The 25473-nt window shown below is 37.5% G+C and overlaps 6 protein-coding genes and 2 non-coding genes across 9 annotated transcripts; 2 read left to right on the top strand and 6 right to left on the bottom strand.

The window, feature by feature from the left end:
- Positions 1 to 41: 41 nt before the first annotated feature.
- TRNAY-GUA lies at positions 42 to 128 on the bottom strand. Its single transcript is given in 2 exon segments — positions 42 to 77; positions 92 to 128. It is a non-coding gene; the product is annotated as a tRNA-Tyr (tRNA).
- Positions 129 to 840: 712 nt separating this feature from the next.
- Positions 841 to 5857, bottom strand: LOC111807739 (TBC1 domain family member 13-like). The gene is made up of 9 exons (XM_023693610.1): positions 5337 to 5857; positions 5150 to 5242; positions 4931 to 5035; positions 4228 to 4371; positions 3299 to 3397; positions 3073 to 3201; positions 2374 to 2553; positions 1754 to 1870; positions 841 to 1250 (listed from the first exon to the last, which is right to left on the bottom strand). Exons 1-9 carry the CDS (start codon positions 5637 to 5639, stop codon positions 1086 to 1088), a joined length of 1335 nt encoding a protein of 444 aa, XP_023549378.1. The 5' UTR covers positions 5640 to 5857; the 3' UTR covers positions 841 to 1085.
- A 1631-nt stretch (positions 5858 to 7488) lies between these two features.
- On the top strand, positions 7489 to 8228 carry LOC111807588 (agamous-like MADS-box protein AGL62). The gene has a single exon (XM_023693373.1). The coding sequence runs from the start codon at positions 7520 to 7522 to the stop codon at positions 8132 to 8134; it is 615 nt and encodes a 204-aa protein (XP_023549141.1). The 5' UTR covers positions 7489 to 7519; the 3' UTR covers positions 8135 to 8228.
- Positions 8229 to 8311: 83 nt separating this feature from the next.
- Positions 8312 to 8398, bottom strand: TRNAY-GUA. Its single transcript is given in 2 exon segments — positions 8312 to 8347; positions 8362 to 8398. It is a non-coding gene; the product is annotated as a tRNA-Tyr (tRNA).
- A 348-nt stretch (positions 8399 to 8746) lies between these two features.
- On the bottom strand, positions 8747 to 11662 carry LOC111807697 (cytochrome P450 714C2-like). The gene is made up of 5 exons (XM_023693529.1): positions 11339 to 11662; positions 11042 to 11268; positions 9796 to 10037; positions 9293 to 9662; positions 8747 to 9222 (listed from the first exon to the last, which is right to left on the bottom strand). Exons 1-5 carry the CDS (start codon positions 11619 to 11621, stop codon positions 8797 to 8799), a joined length of 1548 nt encoding a protein of 515 aa, XP_023549297.1. The 5' UTR covers positions 11622 to 11662; the 3' UTR covers positions 8747 to 8796.
- A 1725-nt stretch (positions 11663 to 13387) lies between these two features.
- On the bottom strand, positions 13388 to 16422 carry LOC111807698 (cytochrome P450 714C2-like). Its single transcript, XM_023693530.1, has 5 exons — positions 16090 to 16422; positions 15793 to 16019; positions 14512 to 14753; positions 14008 to 14377; positions 13388 to 13936 (listed from the first exon to the last, which is right to left on the bottom strand). The coding sequence occupies exons 1-5, from the start codon at positions 16370 to 16372 to the stop codon at positions 13511 to 13513; spliced, it is 1548 nt and encodes a 515-aa protein (XP_023549298.1). The 5' UTR covers positions 16373 to 16422; the 3' UTR covers positions 13388 to 13510.
- A 1207-nt stretch (positions 16423 to 17629) lies between these two features.
- Positions 17630 to 20230, bottom strand: LOC111807699 (cytochrome P450 714C2-like). Its single transcript, XM_023693531.1, has 5 exons — positions 19951 to 20230; positions 19654 to 19880; positions 18683 to 18924; positions 18184 to 18553; positions 17630 to 18113 (listed from the first exon to the last, which is right to left on the bottom strand). The coding sequence occupies exons 1-5, from the start codon at positions 20228 to 20230 to the stop codon at positions 17688 to 17690; spliced, it is 1545 nt and encodes a 514-aa protein (XP_023549299.1). The 3' UTR covers positions 17630 to 17687.
- A 1199-nt stretch (positions 20231 to 21429) lies between these two features.
- Positions 21430 to 25368, top strand: LOC111806835 (putative casein kinase II subunit beta-4). Of its 2 annotated transcripts, none has more exons than XM_023692326.1 (5): positions 21430 to 22029; positions 22432 to 22650; positions 23158 to 23267; positions 23342 to 23507; positions 24792 to 25368. In XM_023692326.1, the coding sequence occupies exons 1-5, from the start codon at positions 21777 to 21779 to the stop codon at positions 24926 to 24928; spliced, it is 885 nt and encodes a 294-aa protein (XP_023548094.1). In that variant the 5' UTR covers positions 21430 to 21776; the 3' UTR covers positions 24929 to 25368. The 2 variants fall into 2 exon arrangements, with proteins under 2 accessions (XP_023548094.1, XP_023548095.1); XM_023692327.1 differs by lacking the exon at positions 24792 to 25368 and adding an exon at positions 24039 to 24785.
- The last annotated feature ends 105 nt before the right edge of the window (positions 25369 to 25473 follow it).

Here is a 25473-nt window from a genome sequence, read left to right as displayed (position 1 = left end):
GGGGGAAATAATGAAAATAAAAAAGAAAAAATAAGTAAAAATCCGACCTGCCGGATTCGAACCAGCGACCTAAGGATTAAGCTGCGATCTACTACAGTCCTCCGCTCTACCAACTGAGCTAAGGTCGGATGTTGTTCCTAAACGGCTCTTTAAAAAATATATTATAAATTAACTATAATTTGAATTTTGAAAAGGAAGAATACCAATGATTTCTATGATAAATTAATTAAGCGTACAAATTTAAAAAAAAAAAAACTCAAAAGTTTCAACGAAAAAAATCCAAGTTACCTATTACATTTATTATTTTACTGAAAACAATTAAGAGAATTTCATTATCGAATATATATCACCCATTTGTGGTTCGATCTTAATAAAATTATATATTGAGGTCTTTATGTGTAAGCTATTAATTAATAAAATTATATATTGAGGTCTTTATGTGTAAGCTATTAATTAATAAAATTATATATTGAGGTCTTTATGTGTAAGCTATTAATGTGCCTTGCATCGTTTTGTTAGAGTTCAACAATTATGGAGCGGAAATCAAGCCATCAATTTTTTAGATGATAATTGATACATTTATCCAGAGGCAAGAGTGATGGTCTATTGAAATTAAAGATTATTGGTTTTAAAGATTATTGGTTTCCGAATGATTTTCTTCACTTCCATCGTATACTTTTTAAAATAGTTTTAGAAGATCTCACATCGGTTAGAGAGGAATGAAGCCGGGTTCCACATCGGTTGGAGAGGGGAAAGAAGTATTCCAAGGGTATATAAACCTCTCCGTAGACGCATAAAATAACAGGTCAAAGCGGACAAAATGAAAGAAGAAAACCTGAATAGAAGTTGAAACGAGGAGAATTGAATAAACAATGAGCCAAAGTTGTGCAACTACAAAAGGATCAATACCACAAGAATAACTACTACAAGTCAACACCTAATGAACAATCCTTTTATATATCCTGCCCCTATTAAGTCATTCTTTCAACCAACATTTACATCCAGTGATTGACCAACACTATAATCTTTTAGAATCAAATAGGAAATCCAAGCGCAAGAGCAACTACAGCATAGAAAAAAAGAGATCAGATCGAAGGCTGTTTACGCAACTTGTTCGCAACGTAGAGCAAATGACTGATGTTTGCTGCGGGATAGTGTTGAAGCAGTTTGAGATTAGCTGTAAAATCGCCAGCAAGTAGGCGTCGTCTAATGAGAATCAACATCGAGCAGCATATTCGGAGAAGTGTTTCCTGCAAATTGATTGAATATCAGGTCTAGCTCGATTTGCTACAATTGAAATGTTATACTGAGTACAGTAAATTGTGAGATCTCACATCGATTGGAGAGGAGAACGAAACATTCTTTATAAAGGTGTGGAAACATCTCCCTAACAGACGCGTTTTAAAAACCTTGCGGAAAAGCCTAAAGAGAACAATATCTGCTAGCGGTAGGCTTGGGCTGTTACAAGAATTCTCCTACAATTTCGAGCACGTTTTCGGTGCAACCTCTTACATAATACATGCACAAGCAATGCCTATAATTTTTTGTAACTACCATAAGGAAATCATCAACCAAATGAAGATAATCTAAAGACAAATAGCTACCCGAAGCGGACACGTAGTTCAATGTGACAAAATTTCTCATCCCGTATCGATGTCAGGTCATTCTTATACCACAGTTCTTTACTAAATGCTTCATATATTATACATGGATCTTGAGTTGATAACTTAAATCTAAAAGAAGAAAAGCTTACTAGAGGACCCTCAGGATCACTCAAAATTGTATCCCATATATGAAGGCTGTCTGCAAAATTGAACTCCTGGGTCAAGAGGAGAGTGATCCACCTAAATGCATAAAACTGGGGGTTTACCTGTCATTTGACGAATCAGAGAAATGCAACAATAAGTATCAGGTATTATAGTTTTGAGTACTAAAAAAAGAGTAGTACACATGGAAACAGTAGCCTACAAACTAGATATGCAAAATAAAATGAGCAAGAATTTAAAAAGGTGATAAAAAAATTGGAGCAGTAAAGAGCAAATAAGTGAATGGCTCTAAAAAAGTTAGAAGTACCCAAATGTTCAACAATCAAGAAGCAAAAGAATATTCAAAGCTGAGGAAAATGATCAGAAAACTTTTAACTTAACAATTTCAAAACAATTGTGAAAATCTTAGTGCATTGAGTTCTATCATTTCAAATTTGAATGCACTCTCCTGCTGAATTGTAATCTGAGAAAGTAGGCAACCTCTAAGAGTGGTTGCCATGATCTATAGGACTAATCATGAAAAGAAATAAGCATTGAAATAGCCAAATATAAAATTAAAATAATGAATGATTGAAGGCTCAAAACTATCTCAAAAATTAAATTTTACTTTGGTTGTGATCTCAAGGTGACGCCAGAGCTCTTCATCATGCTCCTTCAGAAGTTGGGACAACTTTGTGATTGTGGCGCGAATTCCCACAACACTATTATCCAATTGCTGGCAGAAATGATCCCTAAATCCACTCAACAACTCAACAAAGCAAAAGAACGTGTCTGCTTCAGCAGATGCCTGAAATTTGAACAGTAAAAATCAATAAAGAAAAACCTAACAAAAAAGTTCATGCAGTCAGAAGTAGATTTATTCAAAAGAAATTTATTCTCATATCAACATTGTTGGAACAAAATAATATTTAACAGTTAAATGGCCATAATTATTGTTACTTTAGAAGGAACAGTAATTTGTGTTGGGAAAAAAACTTCATGGTAATCAAATTGATTCCTCATGATCTTCCCAAACAATTTCTCATCTAACTTCTGATAACAACATTGCCATTAAGAAAACGAATCCATTTAATACACAGCGTTTCTTTCTGTGATATATGCATAAGATGACATTTTTTTGGTCGAGGTTATAATGTATTACCAATTGAGCTATGATTAGGTTCACTACAGAAATTTTTAGCAATCAAAATGTGTCCCAATAGCTAATAGGCAAAAGGACCTACTTATATAGGAGCACATTTCCAGGAATACAGAGCTAAAATCAGGGGGTTGGGGGATGGGGGAAGAGGGTGTAAAGAAAAGTTACCGCATTATCCTCATCAGGATCACTTCTAAATACATAGAATAGAGGAGCTAAAATTTCATTCATCCCTTGAACATATCTAATTCCTGGATTCAACTTTGCAAATACGATTAAGATGTTTCTCAGAGCCTCCTGAAAGTACAAAGCACAATTAACATAAGATAATCGTCTTAACCTCTATAAAACTAATAACCCATGCCAATTATTTATGCCATAATCAAAGACTGGCCTGATTAGATTTTGCAAGTGATGAGTCCCCAGAGAAGAAGTGCATATCTGGATGAGTACGCATCACATCTCGGTCAATCTGTTCTATAATCTCAGAGTCCTAACATGTATGTGATAAATTAGACTAGAATGACGTAATAACACATGTTCATACTGTTTTATCAATGTAAAACAGCGCAAACAGAAAAAATACGAATGAAACACAGAGACAGGTTATGACTGATATATTATTGAAGTAAATATAGAAATTTGGTGAGAGCACGACATTCGTAAAATCAAATATAAGCATAGTCTTCCACAACAAGAAGACGTTTGATGATTTCTATCATGGCCAAGGTTCAGAAAAAGCAGGTCATCAAATAAGTACTACAAACTTATCAACACCAAAACATGTTTTCCAAATTGAATTCTCCAGTCTTGAGTTCCTTCTTCAATTCCATGTAAACTTATAAGGGTCCAGTTGCATAAACAGTTGACCTCTTCATGAGCTTGATTTTTCCCAATTAATAATATTTCTCATGAAATAATCCCTAGAAGAAAACTCATAGAGGATGATCACATAAATGAAATACTCAAGTTCATCTGAAAAAATCAAAATTTCTCATTATGGCATGATTATTCTAAAATCAACAAACACCATTCCATCCTCTAAGAGAAGAAGAAAAGATTTAGTTATTTAGTTTAGGGTTGGAATCAACACAACTACTTCAGCCCAAAGTTCATCATACATGTGAATGAAAATTTCATGGTACACTTTAAGGATTCTGATTGACAGAAGGTTACAGTTTACAGAATTATTGAAGAGTTCAATACAGAGAGGGCCAGTAATTTTACATAAACACTTTTGCTACGAGTACATTATTATAATGGATTTCTTAAGATTAGAACTGGGGATAAAATTGAATCCACAAGTTTAATAATAAAGGATACCTGGAAGTACTGATTCCAGATGCTGGTTTTCCCAAGACTCAAAGGATGTTCCTCTAGACTTATTTCTGACCTTGAGAGTGGACCTCTGTTCGTTTCATCATGCTCGTAACTTTTCGCTTTCTCCAACCTCCTTGAAATTTCTGACTGACTAGCCACAAAAACAGTAAGAATACTATGTTTGTACATACAAACAGACAGTACTGATTGCAGCATATCATTTTTTGCTTCGATTACCGTATGGTAACAAATTTGAAGAAGATCATGTCGATTAATTAGAATATGAATAAACCAACTGATAATGTGTGTATTTTGTGAAAGGAAAAGAGAAATTGCTATCATATGATGTACTACATACAGAATTAAATACTTTCTAAATTGGTGAGGACCCACAATAAAGTAGATAAAAAGGAAAACAATCCAAAGAACAGAAGAACAAAAAAAGTGAAAAAGAGGTCACAAAATTAAGACAATGAGAATAAATTCTTGATTAAGAAATTGTCACAATCAATCTAGAAATCCAATTTCGGAGAGGAAATGAAGAAAATTGGATGCAATTCTTTCATTTTCATTTCCAATTGGTCGACAAGACCTTTCTGTCCTCAAAGCTAAGTGATCAGCCCCTAAACCACGGACAACTAAATGAATACCTCTACAAAATGTTAGAGACCAAAATGGAGAGTAAAAGTTCCACAATATGACTTACAGGATTCATCAAAAGCTCTTCTTTGAAATGCTTGTATTGAGACCTCTTTTTAGCTAACTCAGACGTCCAGAGCGCACGATCTGGTGGCAGATAACCCAATAGGAGCTGTGATCAATCAAACGAACCGATCATAATTTATTATAGACTCTTCACGAAAAATCTAGTTAAATTTGCTCCAGCAGATAATTTTGACGCACAATAAAACTATTGAATACATACTTTCCAGACGGTTGAACGAATTCCTGGACCATCCGGTATGCCCTGAGACGAAATTTTACGCAATTCACGCAGATTTATGACCTTCTTCGACAACTGCCATCCAAAAGATATGAAACAATCAACAACTAAAAGAAATGAGAATAATGAACAATCCTAAACATGCAGAAGATCACACTAAAATGCAAACCTCAACAAGAAGCTGTGCCTGGCGAGATACGTCCTCAGCAGAAGGGCCTGAGGAAGTGTCATTATCGTCGTTGCTCACATTGTTATTAACCCTGGAGTCTCTAGTATCAGACTTGGGAGACTCGGTTCTAACGACGGTGCTCGCAGACGGAGGAGGAACCGGAACCGGAGGTTCAACGACGGGTTCCGGCGACGACATGGTGGTGGCCGGCTCCGAAGTGTAGCGGTGGAGGCGATCGTCGTCAACAGGAGTGGAGGACCAGAGAGAGCTATTGAGCCAATCCGGCACCCGTTTCTTCACCATATTTTGCTCCGTTGCGAACGAATTCAAAACAAAATTACTGCAATAATTTGCGATGAATCGAATTCGACCGATTGAGATTGTCTTCAACCTCTCGCTTCGATTGCTAGGGCTCCGAGCTCAGATTTTTCCATTTTTCCTCTCCGATTTAATTATTCGTTAAACATCTCTTCTTGAGTTTGCCGTTGCCTCTCTGAAAAAAAGGGGACTCTGTGGACGAAAGTGGGAGAAGGTTCGGAAAAACTTGGGTAACCGAGGAACACAAGAAATTTCGCGACCGACAAATAATATAACGCCGCGTCATTATAATGAAAATTAAGGTTTTAAAATTATTCAACAGGGGTAACAAAAAATTCACTTCTTTTAAAGGTTTTTTTTTTTTTTTTTTGTTCACAAAAATTTAATCCTAATGAATTATTAAACTTTTCAATTTTATATAATAAATTTATGTTTTATGCATCCTAACTAAAAAATAAATAAATTTATTAAATACAGACGTGAACGTTTGAAGACCTATGAATTTATTAAATACAAACTACCACTAGTAGATATTGTCTGATAATGTAAATCTCACGATTTTAAAACATGTTCATTAGGGAGAGGTTTCCGACGTGGGATCTCACAATTCACCTTCCCTTGGCCTAATGTCTTTACTGGCACACCGCCCGACATATTGCTCTGATACCATTTGTAATAGCCTAAGCCGATTGCTAGCAGATATTGTCCGCTTTGCCCCGTTAAGTATCGCTATTAGCCTTAAGGATTTAAAACACATCTACTAAGGAGATATTTCAACACTTTTATAAGGAATACTTCATTTCTCTTTTCAATTGATCTGAGATCTCAGATAAACAATTGGTGATTCAAGCAATCCCAATAAACGTCATAACCCAACTCAACCCAATACTCTATTTTCAAGTTGAATTGAGTTGGGTTGTCGGTTATTTTTTTTTTATTATTATTATTTTAAAAAGTTAAACCTTATTCACACCATACATGTTACATTAATAATTATAATTTCATAAAACTCAAATATCAAATATTAATAAGTCATAATATCAATTGCAAACGTTAAATATTTTTAATATATTAAAAAGTAGGGTTGAGTTGGATTATAATCCTATTTTCGAGTTGGTCAAGTTGACCATACCAAAAAAATGTCAACTCAACTCAAACCAAGTCAACCCAACTCAATTTTTTTTTTTTTACTAACCCAACTTTTTTATAGTTTAGTTTGGATAGTTTGTATTGGGCGTGTTATCAAGTTATATAAATATTGAAATTACGGATCTTTTAGCTAAAACTACGAGAAGATTTGTTTGAACCGTTAAGAATATTGAAGAACAAACGATAGAGAATTGAGAACCAATGATGATATGACAATTTCAGTCGAATTGAACAATTTTTTTATTTCATTTTTTTCATATTATATATTATTTTACTGTTCTAAAAATATATTGTTCTATATGATATTTAATGATTAAAGATTATTTCCAAATTTTGTTACCATAAATCACGTAATCAATCACAAAATATAGGATAATTAATGCAAAATTTGGAAATAATTTGTTTATTATTATTATTTTTATTTTTATTTTTATTTTTATTTTTTAACACCAATGAACTAAAAGACTAATTTACCACAATAAATAGCTGACTCACTTTATTTTTACTTATATTAATTACCGAAAGTAAATAAAATAAAATTATTAAATCACAAAAATTTCATACCATTTTTTACCAATCAAATTATTACATTCCTTTTGGGGCTTCGAAATAAACTTCCCAAAATTAAAACATAATTTCAGCTCCTTTATAAGGAACCAGAAGCTTGGTTTTGGTCTTCAATGGAGGAACCAAAATTACAGAGAAAATCCATTCCGATGAAGAAAACTCTCGGCCGTCAAAAGATCGAAATCAAGAAGCTAGAGAAGAAGAGCAGCAAACAAGTGACGTTTTCGAAGCGCCGTGCCGGACTTTTCAAGAAGGCCGGCGAGCTTTCTGTGCTCTGCGGAGCAGAGGTTGCCATCATCGTCTTCTCTCCGAACGATAAGGTTTTTTGTTTCGGTCATCCGGATGTTGACGTGCTTTTGGATCGGTACCTGACCGGGAATTTGTCGCCGCCGAAGCCGGCGGAGAGTTACGTTCCTGTAGCGGAGTTTAATCGCGATTTCGCCGATTTAGTATTGGAGTTCGAAGCGGAGAAGAAGCGAGCGGAGGAATTGATTCAGGCGTCGGAGGAGTCGAGAAATAGCGGCGGATTTTGGTGGGAGGAGGCGGTGGAAGGGATGAGGTTAGAGGAATTGAAGGAGTTCCGATCGTCATTGATGGATTTGAGAGCTAAAGTGGCGGAGAAAGTCGAGAAATTGACAGCGGTTAGAATCGGAGGACCTCTGTTACCGGCGCTACCGCCACCGCCACCGCCGCAGCCGATGACGCCGCCGTCGTTTCACCTCGCCGGGAACCACCATGTCGCGACGGGATTAGGATTTTTCTAGATTTTTTGAGTTATTTTTCCCTACATTTTATTTTCCTATAAACTGTTTATAGAGTGATCTATTTTGGAAAGTAAATCGTTGATGAATTTATTCACCGGAGCGACCGTAACTCCAAAACTCCGACGCCGGAGAAAGCAAAAGAATGGCGGAAATAATGAAAATAAAAATAAGAAAAAATCCGACCTGCCGGATTCGAACCAGCGACCTAAGGATTAAACTGTGCAATACTACAGTCCTCCGCTCTACCAACTGAGCTAAGGTCGGATGTTGACGATTAATGGCTCTTAAAAATATATTTTAGTTAAATTAAATTTGAAATTTGAAAAGATATAAGGCCTCAAAACTTACGGATGATTTTCATGATTATTTTTTGAAAAAATAATTAGTAAGCCTTATTGTCATATAAGGCGTGCTAAAGCAGATAATATTTGCGAGTGGTAAGTTTGAACTGGTATAAGTGGTATTAGAACCAGGCACTGAGTGGTATGTTAGCGAGGACGTTGACCCTCAAGGAAGGTGAATTGTGAGATCCCACGACCCCAAAATTTGTTTGGACCAATTCACGATATCATATATGATAATGGTTGATTTTATTCCTTTCGAAAAGTCAACTTTAAAAATATAAGGACTAAAATACCCTTTTATTTTAACGAAGAGAAAGTTCATAGCTTCCTTACATTGAGAACAACTCCATTTTCAGGCTCCATAACAAATGTGTAGACAGGGGAATGCTTGTAAGAAGGTGAAAGAGAAAACTCGAACCTTGACAAAACAAGGCTCAGTATCACTTTCACTTCGACCAATGCAAAATGTTGCCCGGCGCACACGTGTGGGCCGATCCCGAACGGCATGTAAGCATAAGGATTCTTGCAAGCGTTAAGGATGCCATTGCTGAACCTATTTGGATTGAATAAGTGTGCATCAGGTCCCCAAAGACGAGTGTCTTGGTGCATGATTGCGATCGGGATTTGAATGTTTATGCCTTTTGGAACCGTAATGTTTTTTAACTTTATGTCTTCTAATGTTTGTCTTGTGACAAGAGTTCCGGGTGGACAGAGCCTCAGTGTCTCATGTATCACCATTGTTAGCTGCAAAGTACCATAAATTAGAATTGTAATTTAGAGTTTTGACGTTAGTAGGCAATCGTAGGAGGAATACCGTCTTCATGTTCTTAACGGTATCTGCATCAACAGGCCGATCTCGACAACATTGAAGCACCTCCGAACGAACACGAGCTTGCCAATCCGGATGTGCTGCTAGTAACATCAAGCACCATGATGTTGTTATTGCCGTCGTCTCTTGACCAGCAAAGTATATATTTTTGCAGTTATCGACAATGAACTTGTCCCGAGTTATATTCAACGACTTGTCATCTTCGTTGAGATTTTTTGCACCCTCGAGAATCTTTTGCAACAAGTCTTGCTCGTGTGAACGACTTTCGATTCGTTCATTTACCACTTTTAAAATTAATGACTCGATTTCCTTCTCTAACTTCCAAACTTCTCTATTTTTTTTGGTGGGGAAGTACCTGTAAGATGAAAAGTTAATCGAACATCTGACCTTTCGATCGAGTATGTATGTCTTAGCTAGTTGAGTTTCGATTTGACAAACATTCACAGTTCTTAAAATAAGGAGTCGTGAGGCATATTACGAACTTGTACCTGTAACCTGGGATACCAACGCTTTCTTTGGCCATGATAACTTGAAGAGCTCTAATTTTTTCGAATATCTCTTTCCCTTTGGAATAATCGCTTCCAAAACATGCCTTCGAGATAATATCGGAAGACATGGTTCGAAAATATCCATCGACGTTCATTTCCGATTGTCCTCCATCATTCTCAACCTTTGCTTCCCATAATCTTAGCATGGAGTTCATGCAATCCACCATCAGACTTGTCATGCCCTGAAAATTCAAGATTTTCCCAAATTGAAAAAAACATATCAATGAAATATTTTTTAAAACCATATAGCTTTTCCCATAAAAAATAATATCTTAAGCTCCGACCAAAATTCATGTTTTTCTCTCGTAGATGCGTTTAAAAGTCATAAGACTGACGATGATACGTAACGGGCAAAAACAGACAATATTTTCTAGGGATGAAATTAAACTATTACAAATGATATCAGAGCTAGACACCGAGCGGTGTGCCCCCTCCTACCCCCTCCCACATGCGCACTCGTGCTTACCCCATCCTATGCTTGATACATGCCTTACCAACACTCCATGCACCCTTACACACTCATCATTCCCACCGACATCCCCCAATACAAACACACCTATAAGTCAATCTTCATGCCTTCCAAAGCATGCGTGGTTAGCCAAAGGACATTGGGCCTATAAAGAATGGATTGTGAGATCCCACGTTAGTTGGAGAAAGGAATGAACATACATGCCTCTTCCATAGCATGAGTGGCTAGCCCGCAAGAACACTGGGCCTCTACGGAGTGGGCTGTGAGATACCATATTGGTTGGAGAGGGGAACAAACATACATGCCCCCTCCAAGGCATGCATGGCTAGCCAACAACGACGTCGGGCCCCTAAGAGGTGGATTGTGAGATCTCACATTAACTAGAGAGGGGAACAAGCATACATGCCCCTCCAAGACATGTATGGCTAGCCAACGAGAACGTTGGCTTCAAAGGTGGATTGTGAGATCCTACATTGATTGGAGAGGTGAACAAACATACATGCCCCTCCAAGACATGTATGGTTAGCCAACGAGGACGTTAGATCCCTAAAAAGTGGATTGTGAGATCCCACATTGGATAATGAGGGAAACGAACATACATGGCCCTCCAAGACACCGAGGACGCTAGGCCCGTAAGGAGCGGATGGCTAATTATACCCAAGTTGAAGCGAAGCTAATTTTTGTTGAATGGAAGATTTATAAGAATTCCCATTATACCTCGACTTTATCATGGTAGAGTTGAGGAGCAATGATCTTCCTTTGGAGAACCCAAGTTGGGCCACTAGCTGACAAAATACCCAAGCCGAATAACGGCCCAAGATCCTTCCACAAGTAATCAGGCTTCCCCAAACTCAACGACGTCGACATACTGATTTCCTTCACCGTCTCTATCTCCGTCACGCACAGCGTCTGAACCGTCCCGCTCGAAAACGCGAAATTCAGCCCTAAAATCCCCAAACACAATCAAACAACAAACAAATCAAACAAAAACCTTCGAAATTCAAAATCGATTACCGTATCGATTCCGCCACACCTCCAAATGCGGGAACGGGTTCGAAGCCCAACCATGCGTAACCGAATTAGCTTCCGTGCTCTTCTTCGCCGCCGAAGTTAGGGCTCCGATTTTCTTGATTTCAGAGACGTTTCCGATGAGGAATGACGGCGTAGGACCGCCGATTCCTTGTTTACGGAGCTTCGCTCTTAGTCTCTCCGGCTTCCATAAGAACGATTCGAGAAGGTAAAGAAAAATGAAGAAGAAAAGAAGCACCGCCAGAGAGAGTACCATCGCCGCCGCCATTAGAGAGAGACCTGGTTCGAGCTCTGATTTTGGGTTTTTAAATTTCGATTTAGCTTCGAATTTGGCAAGCGCGTGCATGTGTTACACTTAGAAATTGTTGAAACAGAATTTTTGGCTCTTTATTTTTATTACGTTTTGTCTTTTGTCCAGAATACGTTGTCACGATGATAAGAATGTTAATTATGTTAATAAAATGGGATAAATTAATAAAAATATTCACAAAATAATATCTTTAAAAAACTTTCATAAATATTTTATTTATAAAAGATATTTTAATAGTGTTTTAAAAAATACCCCTAAAATTTAAAATAGTATAGGTAAAAAAATTAAAAAAGTAAAATTAAAGGATATTTTTATTAATTTAGTTTTTAAAAAAATACTATTAACTCAGTCTAAACTATTTTTCTTTAAAATTAAATTAGGTTGAATTAAATTTATTGTTAATTATTAAAAATATATATATGCGCGTATATTTATTTTATTTTTTAATTATTTATTCTTCAATCTTGTATTTTTCATTTTCGTTCCTTTATTTTTTTGGGAGATCGGATTTTAAAAAAAAAAATCATTTTTTAAAAATGGTTCTTCCCAAAAACTTCTACACATTTTAAAATATAATTTTTATTATAAAAATGTAAACACAAACAAAAAAATAATAATTTAATATAGTAACAAAGTAATTTCTTAAAAAAACAAATTTTATTACTGTCCACAAAAAAAAAAAAAAAAAAAAATTAATTTAGTTTTATATATAAATAATAATATTTATAAGAAACTGTAAAGTTCATTGTTTTGGACTCCAATTTCATGAACTGTGGACCTGTGGGCTTATTAGTCCAAATAAATTATAATTAACTGAAATAAAATGAGGGATAATTTGTAAAAGGTTAAAAATGTAATTATAAAATAAAGTATATTAATTGTTTCTATTTTATCAATATATTTTTTAAAAATTAAAATGGGATGATTTTTCTATTTAATCAAAACTAATTGTCCATGAACAATAATGAAAGTGTTTAGACGCATTAACGCTCACTATTGATGTTTGTCACCTAAGCTCTGATATTTAAGTCAAATACGAAACAATAAATTGTAGTAAACTAGGGTCGACTAAAATAAGTTAAACTAGGTCCCTAAGATCATCTTGGATTGGAAGTGCATTTAGAACATGCCCAATGGAAAAACAGGTCGCCTAAGGCTCGACCTTTCGATAGGTGCCCATTTGGGCTCCAAGCCCTTGGTTTGGTCTTCCCACGACCTAATTAGACCGTGGATTAAGTGGGTTGCCCTAATTGGCCTCGAGTCCACTCGAGCTCGAGACTGCTTCACTCCCAAGCCTCTCTCTCTAGCTTAACCCGACAAAAAAAAAAATGAACTCACAAACCAAACCAAATTTTCGATTTTCTAAATCTCAACCCAACCCAACCTAGAAAAAAAAATCTAACTCAACCCAGGCTTGTAAGGCCATTGAGATTAAGGATTTTTCATTTCGATATCCTGATATCATATAAGATAATGGTTGATTTTTTTCATTTAGAAAAGTCAACGATAAACTAAGCACGAGAACTAAATTTACATACTTGAAAATATAAAGACTAAAATACCCCTACATAGAAACAAATTAATTTTTACCTTTACGAGAATTAAGCTTACCATTTGAAAATATAATGACTGTACTCCTACATCGAAATAAACTAAGGTTTTACTTACCATTTGAAAATATAAAGACTAAAGTATCTCGAGAACTACATATTTCAAAGTATAAGGACTAAAATACCCTTACATACAAATAAACTAATTTTTACGTACATGAGAACTATATTCGAAAATATAAAGACTAAAATACCCCTTTATTTCATCGCATATTCCAAAAGTAATGAAGAGAAAGTTCAGAGCTTCCTTACATTGAGAACAACTCCATTCTCAGGCTCCATAACCAATGTGAAGGCAGGGGAATGCTTGTAAGAAGGTGAAAGAGTAAACTCAAACCTTGATAAAACAAGGCTCACTATCACTTTCACTTCAACCATTGCAAAATGTTGCCCCGCGCACACGTGCGGGCCGATCCCGAACGGCAGGTAAGCATAAGGATTCTTGCAAGCGTTAAGGATGCCATTGCTGAACCTATTTGGATTGAATAGGTGCGCATCAGGTCCCCAGAGACTAGCGTCTTGGTGCAGGATTAAGATCGGGATTTGAACGTTTACGCCTTTCGGAACCGTAACGTTTTTGAATCTTATGTCTTCTAATGTTTGTCTTGTGACAAGAAGTACGGGTGGAAAGAGCCTTAGTGTCTCATGTATCACCATTGTCAGCTGCAAACAACCATAAATTAGAATTGTAATTTAGAGTTTTTGACGTTAGTAGGCAATCATAGGAGGAATACCGTCTTCATATTCTTAATGGTATCTGCATCGATAGGCCGATCTCGACAACATTGAAGCACCTCGGAACGAACACGAGCTTGCCAATCTGGATGTGCTGCTAGTAACATCAAGCACCATGATGTTGTTATAGCCGTCGTCTCTTGACCAGCAAAGTATATATTTTTGCAGTTATCGACAATGAACTTGTCCCGAGTTATTTTCAACGACTTGTCATCTTCGTTGAGACTTTTTGCACCCTCGAGAATCTTTTGCAACAAGTCTTGCTCGTGTGAACTGCTCTCGATTCGTTCATTTACCACTTTTAAAATTGATGACTCGATTTCCTTCTCTAACTTCCGAACTTCTCTATTTTTTTTGGTGGGGAAGTACCTGTAAGATGAAGAGTTAATCGAACAATTGACCTTTCAATCGAGTATATATGTCTTAGCTAGTTGAGCTTCAATTTGACAAACATTCACAGTTCTTCAAAACAAGAAGTCGTGATGCATATTACGAACTTGTACCTCAAACCCGGGATACCGACGCTTTCTTTGGACATGATAACTTGAAGAGCTCTAATTTTTTGGAATATCTCTTTCCCTTTGGAATAATCGCTTCCAAAACAGGCCTTCGAGATAATATCGGAAGACATGGTTCGAAAATATCCATCAACGTTTATTTCAGATTGTCCTCCATCATTCTCAACCTTTGCTTCCCATAGTCTTAGCATGGAGTTCGTGCATTCCACCATCAGACTTGTCATGCCCTGGAAATTCAAGATTTTCCCAAATTGAGTAAAACATTCCCATTAACAGCCCCCAACACAAACACAACTATAAGTTCATGTTCAAACCAGGACATCAGGCCTTTAAAGGGTGGATTGTGAGATCCCACATCGGTTAGAGATGAGAATGAACATACATGCCCCTCCAAGGCATGCATGGCTAGCCAACGAGAACGCTAGGCCCCTAAGAGATGGATTATGAGATTCCACATTGGTTGGAGAGGGGAACGAACATACATGCCCCCTCCAAGGCATGTATGGCTAGCCAACGAGAACGCTGGGTCCCTAAGAGATGGATTGTGAGATCCATGTCGGTTGGAGAGGGGAACAAGGGGTATGTATGGCTAGCCAACAAGAACGCTGGGTCCCTAAGAGATGGATTGTGAGATCCATATTGGTTGGAGAGGGGAACAAGGGGTATGTATGGCTAGCCAACAAGAACGCTGGGTCCCTAAGAGATGGATTGTGAGATCCATATCGGTTGGAGAGGGGAACGAACATACATGTCCCTCCAAGGCATGCATGGCTAGCCAATGGGACGCTGGCCCCAAGGGGTAGATCGTGAGATCCCACCTGAGCTGAGGAGGGGAACGAACATACATGCCCCTCCAAGGCATGCATGACTAACCAATGAGGACGCTGGTTCCAAGGGGTAGATTGCGAGATCCCACCTTGGCTGAGGAGGGGAAGGAACATACATGCCCCCTCCAAGGCATGCATGGCTAGCCAACAAGAACGTTGGGTCCCGAAGAGATGGATTGTGAGATCCCACATCGGTTGGAGAGAGGAACGAACATATATGCCCCTCAAAGGCATGGATGGCTAGCCAATGAGGACGCTGGCCCCAAAGGGGTAGATTGTGAGATCCCACCTTGGTTGAGAAGGGGAACGAACATACATGCCGCTCCAAGTCATGCATGGCTGGAGAACACTAGGCCCGGAAGGAGTGGATCGTAATTATACCAAGTTGAAGCCAAGTTATTTTTGTTGAATGGAAGATTTATAAGAATTCCCATTATACCTTGACTTTATCATGGTAGAGTTGAGGAGCAATGATCTTCCTTTGAAAAACCCAAGTTGGGCCACTAGCTGACAAAATACCCAAGCCCAATAAGGGCCCAAGATCCTTCCGCAAGTGATCAGGCTTCCCCAAACTCAACGACGTCGACGTACTGATTTCCTTCACCATCTCCATCTCCGTTACGCACAGTGTCTGAATCGTCCCGCTCGAGAACGCGAAGTTCAGCCCTAAAATCCCCAAACAGAATCAATCAACAAACAAATCAAACAAAAACCTTCCAAATTCAAAATCGATTACCGTATCGATTCCGCCACTGCTCCAAATGCGGGAACAGGTTCGAAGCCCAACCCTGCGTAATCGAATTAGCTTCCGTGTTCTTCGCCGCCGAAGTCAGGGCTCGGATTTTCTTGATTTCAGGGACGTTTCCGATGAGGATTGACGGCGAAGGACCGCCGATTCCTTGTTTACGGAGCTTCGCTCTTAGCCTTTCCGGCTTCCATAATAAGGATTCGAGAAGGTGAAGAAAAATGAAGAAGAAAAGAAGCACCGCCAGAGAGAGTACCATCGCCGCCGCCGCCATTAGAGAGAGACCTGGTTCGAGCTCTGACTTTGGCTCTTTAAGTGTCCAATGAGCTCCGAATTTGGCAAGCCGGCGCATGGATTACACGAAATTGTTGAAATAGAATTTTGTCTCATTGTTTTTATTGTGTTTTGTCTTTTGTCAAGAATACGTCGTCCCATTAACTATTAACAAAATTAGATAAATTCATAAAAATTATCTTTACAAATTTTTCATAAATATTTTATTTAAAAAATACAAAAAATATCATTAGTGTTTAAAAAATATCCATAAAATTTAAAAAATAGCGTTTGTGCTTTTTACTTGAAAAAAATAAAAGAAAAATTACTGTCAAAATGCAAAGTTCAAAATGCAAAGTTTAAGGGTATTTTTAAATGAATGGTAAAATTAAATAATATTTTAGCATTTAAAAAATTGTAAAAAATTTTCTACTTAGTGTTATATAAATATAATAAAATATAATAAACATTTAATTTTTATTATAGAATGTAAATACAATATATATATATATTTATTTATTTATTTATATAGAAAATTTAATGCAGTACCAAAGTAATTTATTAAAAAAAACAAATTTTATTAATGTCCACATAAAAAAATTAATTTAGTTTTATATATAAATAATAATATTTATAAGAAACCGGTAAAGTTTATTGTTTTGGACTCCAACTGTGTGGGCCTGTGGGCTTATTAGTCCAAACTTCATGAATTGTGGGCCTGTGGGCTTATTAGTCCAAATAAATTACTTAGAGGGATAATTTGTAAAAAGTTAAAAATGTAATTTTAAAACAGTATATTCATTGTTTCTATTATCAATATATTTTTAAAAAATTAAAATTGGATGATTTTCCTTCTTATGTAACTTTTATAGATTTATGTGTGGAATATCTCACATAACCTTTCCAATAAATAATTAAAACTAATTGTCAATGAACGATAAGGAAAGTTTTTAAACGAATCATTAACGCTCAATATTGTTGTTTGTCACCTAAACTCTGATACTTAAGTCAAATGCGAAACAATAAATTGTAGCAAATTAGGGTCGATCAAAATAGGTTAAACTAAGTCCCCTAAGATCATCTAGGATTGGAAGCGCATTTAAAACATGCCCAATGAAAAAACGGGTCGCTTAAGGCTCGACCTTTCGATAGGTGGCTATTTGGGCTTCAAAACCAGCGACCTAATAAGACCGTGGATTAAGTGGGTTGCCCTAATTGTCCTTGGGTCCACTCACCCACGCTTGTAAGGACATGAATATAAGGACTAAAATACCCCTTTATTTGGTCACATATTCCAAAAATAATGAAGAGAAAATTCATAGCTTCCTTACGTTGAGAACAACTCCATTTTCAGGCTCCATAACCAATGTGTAAGCAGGGGAATGCTGGTAAGAAGGTGAAAGAGTAAACTCAAACTTGGATAGAACAAGGCTCATTATCACTTTCAGTTCGACCATTGCAAAATGTTGCCCGGCGCACACGTGAGGGCCGATTCCGAACGGCAGGTAAGCATAAGGATTCTTGCAAGCGTTAAGAATGCCATTGCTGAACCTATTTGGATTGAATAAGTGCGCATCAAGTCCCCAGAGACGAGTGTCTTGGTGCAAGATTGAGATCGGGATTTGAATGTTTATGCCTTTCGGAACTGTAATGTTTTTTAACTTTATGTCTTCTAATGCTTGTCTTGTGACAAGAGGTCCGGGTGGAAAGAGCCTCAGTGTCTCATGTATCACCATTGTCAGCTGCAAACAACCATAAATTATAATTGTAATTTAGAGTTTTGACGTTAGTAGGCAATCATAAGAGGAATACCGTCTTCATGTTCTTAATGGTATCTACATCAATTGGCCGATCTCGACAACATTGAAGCACCTCCGAACGAACACGAGCTTGCCAATCCGGATGTGTTGCTAGTAACATCAAGCACCATGATGTTGTTATTGCCGTCGTCTCTTGACCAGCAAAGTATATATTTTTGCAGTTATCGACAATGAACTTGTCCCGAGTTATTTTCAATGACTTGTCATCTTCGTTGAGACTTTTCGCACCCTCGAGAATCTTCTGCAACAAGTCTTGCTCATGTGAACAACTCTCGATTCGTTCATTTACCACTTTTAAAACTAATGACTCGATTTCCTTCACTAACTTACGAACTTCTCTATTGTTTTTGGTGGGGAAGTACCTGTAAGATGAAAAGTTAATTAAACATCTGACCTTTCGATCGAGTATATATGTCTTAGTCGAGCTTCAATTTGACAAACATTCACAGTTCTTCAAACAAGAAGTCGTGATGCATATTACAAACTTGTACCTCAAACCCGGGATACCGATGTTTTCTTTGGACATGATAACTTGAAGAGCTCTAATTTTTTGGAATATCTCTTTCCCTTTGGAATAATCGCTTCCAAAACAAGCCTTCGAGATAACATCGGATGACAAGGCTCTAAAATATCCATCGACGTTGATTTCCGATTGTCCTCCATCATTCTCGACCTTTGCTTCCCATAATCTTAGCATGGAGTTCGTGCATTCCACCATCAGACTTGTCATGCCCTGAAAATACAAGATATTAAATTTTAGTTCTATGACTATCATGATTTGAACCGGTACTCTAAGTCTTTGGGTGACCACTTGTGAGTTCCCATATTGGTTAGAGAGGGTAACGAAACTATGATTTATAAGGGTGTGAAACTCTCTCCCTAGTAGACGCGTTTTAAAACCGTAAGGCTAATGATTATACGTAACGAGCCAAAACGGACAATATTTGCTAGCGATGGACTTAGACTGTTACAAATGGTATTAGAGTCAAAACCCCCCGTGTGCCTTACCCCATCGCTCGCGCCAAGCCTCATCATCCTATGCTCAATACATGCCCTACCAACGCCCTATGCATCCTTACACACTCATCATTCCCACTAACACTCTCCGACACAAACACACCTATAAGTCCATGTTCACACCCTAAGGCATGTGTGGGTAGCCAACGAGGACACTAGGCCTCTAAGGGTAGATTGTGAGATCCCATATCTGTCGGAGAGGGGAACAAACATACATGCTCCCTCCAAAGCATGCATGGCTAGCCAAGGAGGACGCTGGGTCCGAGAGGTAGATTGTGAGATCCCACCTTAGCTGAGGAAGGGAACGAACATACATGCCCCTCCAAGAGGGGCGTGGCTAGCCAGCGAGAGAACTAGGCCCCTAAGGAGTGGATCGTAAATTATACCTAAGTTGAAGCCAAGCTATTTTTGTTGAATGGAAGATTTATAGGAACTCCCATTTTACCTTGACTTTATCATGGTAGAGTTGAGGAGCAATGATCTTCCTTTGGAAAACCCAAGTTGGGCCACTTGCTGACAAAATACCCAAGCCCAATAACGGCCCACGATCCTTCCACAAGTGATCAGGCTTCCCCAAACTCAATGACGTCGACATACTGATTTCCTTCACCATCTCTATCTCCGTTACGCACAGGGTCTGAATCATCCCGCTCGAGAACGCGAAGTTCAGCCCTAAAATCCCCAAACAGAATCAATCAACAAACAAATCAAACAAAAACCTTCCAAATTCTAAATCGATTACCGTATCGATTCCGCCACACCTCCAAATGCGGGAACGGGTTCGAAGCCCAACCATGCGCGATCGAATGAGCTTCCGTGTTCTTCGCCGCCGAAGTTAGGGCTCCGATTTTCTTGATTTCAGAGACGTTTCCGATGAGAAATGACGGCGAAGGACCGCCGATTCCTTGTCTACGGAGCTTCGCTCTTAGTCTCTCCGGCTTCCATAAGAACGATTCGAGAAGGTGGAGAAAAATGAAGAAGAAAAGAAGCGCCAGCAGAGAGAGTACCATCGCCGCCGCCATTGTTGGACCTGGTTCGAGCTCTGATTTTGGCTCTTTAAATTTCGAATGAGCTCCGAATTTGGCAAGCGGGCGCATGTGTGACACTTGGCAATAATTATATGGAGAGTGAATGACTTTACTAATAAATAGATATAATGAACTTACCAAATGTTTTGTTTTAATTTTTTATTTTATTTTAGGTAACTTTCTCTACGTGACATTTCCCACAAATAATTATAACGAATTTTCGATGAACAATAATGAAAGTGTTTAAGACGACTATTAACGCTCAGTATTCTTGTTTGCCACATAAGCTCTGCTACAAAGTCAAATACGAAACAATAAGATCATCTTGGATTGAAGTGCATTTAAAACGTGCCCAATGGAAAAACAGGTCGTCTCAAGCTCGACCTCTTTGATTGGTGGCTATTTGGGCTTCAAGCCCTTTGTTTGATCTTACCAACCTAACCAGACCATGGATAATTAGAATGTGCCAAATGGAAAAATAGGCCACCTCAAGCTCGACCTCGTAGGTGGCCATTTGGGCTTCAGGACCTTGGTTTGATCTTACCAATATAACCAGATCGTGGATAATTAGAACGTGTCCAATGGAAAACCAAGTCGCCTCAAGCTTGACCTCTTCGATAGGTGGTCATTTGGGCTTCAAGCCCTTAGTTTGATCTTACCAATATAACCAAATCGTGGATAATTAGAACGTGCCCAATGAAAAAACAGGTCGCCTTAAACTCGACCTCTTAGGTGGCCATTTGGGCTTCAAGCCCTTGGTTTGATCTTACCAATCTAATCAGACCATGGATTACGTAGGTCTCGACTAAAAGATATTAATTTCCCTAGTTGGCCTTAGGCCCACTCGAGCTCGAGACTGCTTCACTCTATGTTTTTTTTTTCTTTTCAGAATCATCCTTAACAATTTTGTTAGATATAAATTTAAAATTTAAAATGGATATAAAAATATTTAAAATGTAAATAATAATTATTTAAAAAATAAAATTAAATAGAACACCACCGACCTAACCTATTTTTTTATTTAAAGAAAAAGATAATTTCATTTAAAACTTTATTCCTCGGTCATTTAAAACTAAAAACTAAATAATAATAATAATAATAATAATAATAATAATAGTAAATAATAATTAATAATGGTCTGAAATTCTCGTGTTTTTTTTTTATGAAGCAACAATTTTACCATACTATTTGTTTTTCATTCATTTTTTTTTTTTAGAAAGAGAGGAGAAGAGAGAGAGAAAGTGAAGGGCAAGCAAACTGTTCTCTTCCACTTCTTCAAACCCTAGACCTCTCTTTCGATCCTTCTCCATCAAACCCTACTGTTCTTCATTTCTTCCCCCTTTCTCCTCCATTTTTTCACCTTCATTTCTTCTCCGTTTCCTTCGCTATTCCCTAATCCAAATCACTTCCTCTGATTTCCGCGCCTAAATCAAACCCCTAATCTCCCTGTCTTCTTGCTCCCCAATCCAGGATTCGCCTCCACCGCCGAGTTCTTCTTTTTGGTTCAATTTGAATTTACGAGCTTTGATTCGTTGAAGACATGTATAGGGATCGAGGAGGCGGAGGAGGAGGAGGGATTGGTGGTTCTTCGAAATCGGAGATCGTAGGTGGTACCTTGGATCGGAAGCGTATCAACGATGCTCTCGATAAGCACCTGGAGAAAACCTCTCCATCTACTTCAAGAGGTCTTCATAGTAAGGAGAAGGAGAGGGTCTCTGTGCCCTCGACTTCGGCTGGTAAACCGCAGCTTGATCATCGTTCTTCGTCTCTATCCAAGAATAAATGTTCCGATGGTTAGTGTTGTTTTCTTCTTTTCTTGTTAGTTTTGTATTGTTTTTGAGTTGTTAATTCGTGTGTTCTTCAGATGAATTTTGGCTATACGCTTGGAAAATTTGGAAAGCTTTAAGCTCTAATTTTGTGTTAGTCTTGATCTGAGTCGTTTAATGTCTCTGTTCTGTGTTTTGAAAACTGCACATTGAAATGAAATGAACCGGGAATTGCATTTTGCTATATGAATGTTCTTACTTTTGATTTTTGCCATCGAGTGTTGTCCAATGATAGAGTGGTACTCGGCTTCTATGGCCGCATTTTTTCCTCCAGTGATATTATTGCTTCAGTTTGTCTTCTTCTTCTTCGTCGTCGTCATTTTGTTTCTTTAGTTTTTTTTGTATCTAACAAATTTTCATTAATGGCAGAGGAATCTGAAACAGACAGCGAAGAATCAGATGTCAGTGGTTCAGACGGAGATGATACATCATGGATTTCGTGGTTTTGCAATTTGAGGGGAAATGAATTCTTTTGTGAAGTTGACGACGAGTACATACAAGATGATTTCAATCTTTGTGGCTTGAGCAGTCAAGTTCCATACTACGACTATGCACTTGATCTCATTTTGGATGTTGAATCTTCTCATGGTGAGATTTTCTTGTCCCACGCTGAATTTTGTTTTTTTTTTCTTCTTCCTTTTGTGTTGTAAGAATGTATATCGCTGCCTCGTTGATTGGATGTCTTGGCTGAGTTTTCCATTGATCGATTTTTGGAAGACATTACAATCCATTTTTAGGAAGCCTAGTTCCTTTGAATGTACTAATTGCTTGATTTTTGAATCGTTAGGGAATTTCTTACATATTTTTTCCTTGTTTCCTGCGTAGTTCAATAATCGTTAGCTAATTAGTCTTCCATTATAAACAGCGAGAAACTTTTTTTTAGTATACCCTTTTTCTACAGTATAAAGGGGGCATAAGGACATATACCTTTCGACATATTAGCAAGCCGCCTCTTACTTCTTTAGAAGAACAGTACTACTTCATAGTTCATACTTCCCATTTTTGTTCTTTGTGCACGTCTTTTTTTTCATTGACGTGCATTTCGCTGTTTCCCGTAATGTATTTGACCTATTTTCTGTGTATGGCTGTGCACAGGTGACATGTTCACCGAAGAACAGAATGAACTAGTTGAGTCGGCTGCTGAGATGCTGTATGGTCTTATTCATGTTAGATACATTCTAACTGGCAAAGGAATATCTGCAATGGTAATTTCTTATAAGGATTTCCTTAATTACTTATTTTCCCCCAATGTTTAAATTGCTAACTAGAAAAAATACAGCTGGAGAAGTATAAAAACTATGACTTTGGAAGGTGCCCAAGAGTGTACTGCTGTGGACAACCATGCCTTCCAGTGGGGCAGTCGGATATTCCTCGTTCGAGCACTGTAAAGATATACTGCCCAAAATGTGAAGACATATATTACCCTCGTTCAAAGTATCAAGGCAGTATCCTTTTTACAATCTATCATTTCTTGTCCTTCTGCCTACTTTTCCCCTTTCTGTTGTAACTTTATTCTCACATATAATTATTTTGATTCTTTGCTGCACGTCTGCATGCTTGTTATTGAATTCAAAGTGAAGCTTGGCCTAACTTGTTTTTTTTTTTTTTTAATGAGATTGATTTTTGCCGTGCTTAATTTTGTTTTTTTTTTCTTTTCATGAAGCGTTTGTTAACTTCAATAATTTTGGTGTAATGCTAATGTTTTTCTTATTGCAAATTAAGATAATATTTGGTTATACTATTCTTCTAGTGTTTTCTTGTTTCACAAGGATTCTTTTTTGTGATTAGAAGCCGAGTTCATGTTTTGAAAAGAAAATAATTGAGTCCCAATTTGATGTATTGTTATGATCAACTGTTCAAGCAGTTCTAAAAGTTGGTTCATGGCTTTGATAGTCTTGAGTTGGTGATGTGTAGAACATTAGTTAATATTTGTCTTTGTTCACATAAGCTGTCTAAAGGTTCAGATGATTCGTAAGTAGTACAGTAGAACCATTGCGAAGGATGTGCTACCTTGCTGCATGATTATGGTCGTTGCATTCTCAATTGATTCATACATGAAAGATGCTCGATCATGTTTGGTTCTACAATCTCATGAAGGGCATGCTTTTATTATTAATAGATAAACGATGGCCATTTGCCATGTTTCTTGGTTTATCGAGTGTGACGGTCGGTAACTCTGCAGTCAGTCTAAGATTCATTGCAAGTTTTGCTTTTCTTGATATTTAGAGAATAAGGGTGGGTTTGGAATCATTTTGGGTGGGTGTCCAGTGCCTTCGGAAATTCTGTAATCACCAAAAATGCGTTTAGGAAAAGCACACAAGTAGTGAATCTATCGGAAGTGCCTTTCACTTGAATGTCGTTTTCTTCTAAAGTCGTCCCGATCCTTGATCTGTGCTGTTTAGTTTGAGTTGTCATCTTGGATATTCAATGGCCTGTAGATATTAATGGATCATATTTATAAGTCCCCTTACGAAGGGGTTGGGTATGGACGTGTTTCCATTTTTTACTACATGCTAGTCTTTGGCTTCTCTGTTTCAGTAATGGTTGTGGAATCAAGTGGTGGTTGATGCTCTGAATCAAATGTTGGGGAGTTTAGTTCTCTTATTCTTACTACCTTTGCATTTGAATGCTTGCTACATCAATCCTTTTATGAAACATTCATGCAATTGTTATTGCTTTGCTTGATGAAATGTTAGTGCACACCTCTAGTTTCCTTCACTTGATCTAAGATATCGATGGAGCGTATTTTGGAACGACATTCCCGCACTTGTTTTTGATGACATACGGACACCTGAAGCCACAAAAAGCCACACAGGGCTATGTTCCCAGAGTTTTCGGGTTCAAGCTTCACAAAAAGCATGATTGAGTTGGAAAAAGCTAAGCTGCACGTTGGGTCGAGATCTTCGATATTCATCCATTTTCAGATTCTGCGCTGACTGGCGCAATACTCTTCTAATACCTTCGCGACGCGGTTGATATGTGCTTATTACTCCTCATGGTCCTAACTATCAAGGTAAAAAGCTGTTCAAAGTCTCAAAAAATGATCATTAAAGAAAAAATGTTCACAAATGCAAAGTTGTCATAGTAGCTGAACATGTCTTCTTTTCTTCTTATTGTCGTTTCATGAATTAAAATGGTGTTTGTAAGTTTATTTCTCTTTATGGGTTGATAATCAAATTATTTGCTGTTAAGTCCTTGTACTTCGTTTTTTTTATTTTTTACTCCTTGATTCTAATACACGTTAGTCTTATGCCCCTTACCCCCACCATTTCTGAGTTGTAATAAGAATGCCATCTCTTCCTTGTAGACTGCTTAGCGGATGTTTGGTTCATGGTTTTAGCAAAGTTTGAGCTTCTCAAATTCTGGTTTTTTTTTTTTTTTTTTTTTTTTTTTTTTTTTTTTTTTTTTTTT

This window comes from Cucurbita pepo, chromosome LG12 (genome assembly GCF_002806865.2).
Source record: "Cucurbita pepo subsp. pepo cultivar mu-cu-16 chromosome LG12, ASM280686v2, whole genome shotgun sequence".
NCBI lineage: Eukaryota > Viridiplantae > Streptophyta > Magnoliopsida > Cucurbitales > Cucurbitaceae > Cucurbita > Cucurbita pepo.
This window is presented reverse-complemented; position numbering and strand designations above follow the sequence as displayed.

Excerpts from the sequence above, each read along its gene's own strand:
- LOC111807699 (XM_023693531.1), bottom strand. The coding sequence starts at position 20,230 with ATGGCGGCGGCGATGGTACTCTCTCTGCTGGCGCTTCTTTTCTTCTTC. Across the intron at positions 19,881-19,950 it reads GGTGTGGCGGAATCGATACG|GGCTGAACTTCGCGTTCTCG; the intron begins GTAATCGATTTA and ends TGGGGATTTTAG. Across the intron at positions 18,114-18,183 it reads CCATTAAGAACATGAAGACG|CTGACAATGGTGATACATGA; the intron begins GTATTCCTCTTA and ends GGTTGTTTGCAG.
- LOC111806835 (XM_023692326.1), top strand. The coding sequence starts at position 21,777 with ATGTATAGGGATCGAGGAGGCGGAGGAGGAGGAGGGATTGGTGGTTCT. Across the intron at positions 22,651-23,157 it reads GGATGTTGAATCTTCTCATG|GTGACATGTTCACCGAAGAA; the intron begins GTGAGATTTTCT and ends GGCTGTGCACAG. Across the intron at positions 23,508-24,791 it reads TCGTTCAAAGTATCAAGGCA|ATATCGATGGAGCGTATTTT; the intron begins GTATCCTTTTTA and ends ACTTGATCTAAG.
- LOC111807739 (XM_023693610.1), bottom strand. The coding sequence starts at position 5,639 with ATGGTGAAGAAACGGGTGCCGGATTGGCTCAATAGCTCTCTCTGGTCC. Across the intron at positions 2,554-3,072 it reads ATCCTGATGAGGATAATGCG|GCATCTGCTGAAGCAGACAC; the intron begins GTAACTTTTCTT and ends TTCAAATTTCAG. Across the intron at positions 1,251-1,753 it reads GTGATCCTGAGGGTCCTCTA|GAAACACTTCTCCGAATATG; the intron begins GTAAGCTTTTCT and ends ATCAATTTGCAG.
- LOC111807588 (XM_023693373.1), top strand. The coding sequence starts at position 7,520 with ATGAAGAAAACTCTCGGCCGTCAAAAGATCGAAATCAAGAAGCTAGAG.
- LOC111807697 (XM_023693529.1), bottom strand. The coding sequence starts at position 11,621 with ATGGCGGCGGCGATGGTACTCTCTCTGGCGGTGCTTCTTTTCTTCTTC. Across the intron at positions 10,038-11,041 it reads TCTACCATGATAAAGTCGAG|GGCATGACAAGTCTGATGGT; the intron begins GTATAATGGGAA and ends TTGAATTTTCAG. Across the intron at positions 9,223-9,292 it reads CCGTTAAGAACATGAAGACG|CTAACAATGGTGATACATGA; the intron begins GTATTCCTCCTA and ends GGTACTTTGCAG.
- LOC111807698 (XM_023693530.1), bottom strand. The coding sequence starts at position 16,372 with ATGGCGGCGGCGGCGATGGTACTCTCTCTGGCGGTGCTTCTTTTCTTC. Across the intron at positions 16,020-16,089 it reads GCAGTGGCGGAATCGATACG|GGCTGAACTTCGCGTTCTCG; the intron begins GTAATCGATTTT and ends TGGGGATTTTAG. Across the intron at positions 14,754-15,792 it reads TCTACCATGATAAAGTCAAG|GGCATGACAAGTCTGATGGT; the intron begins GTATAATGGGAA and ends TTGAATTTCCAG.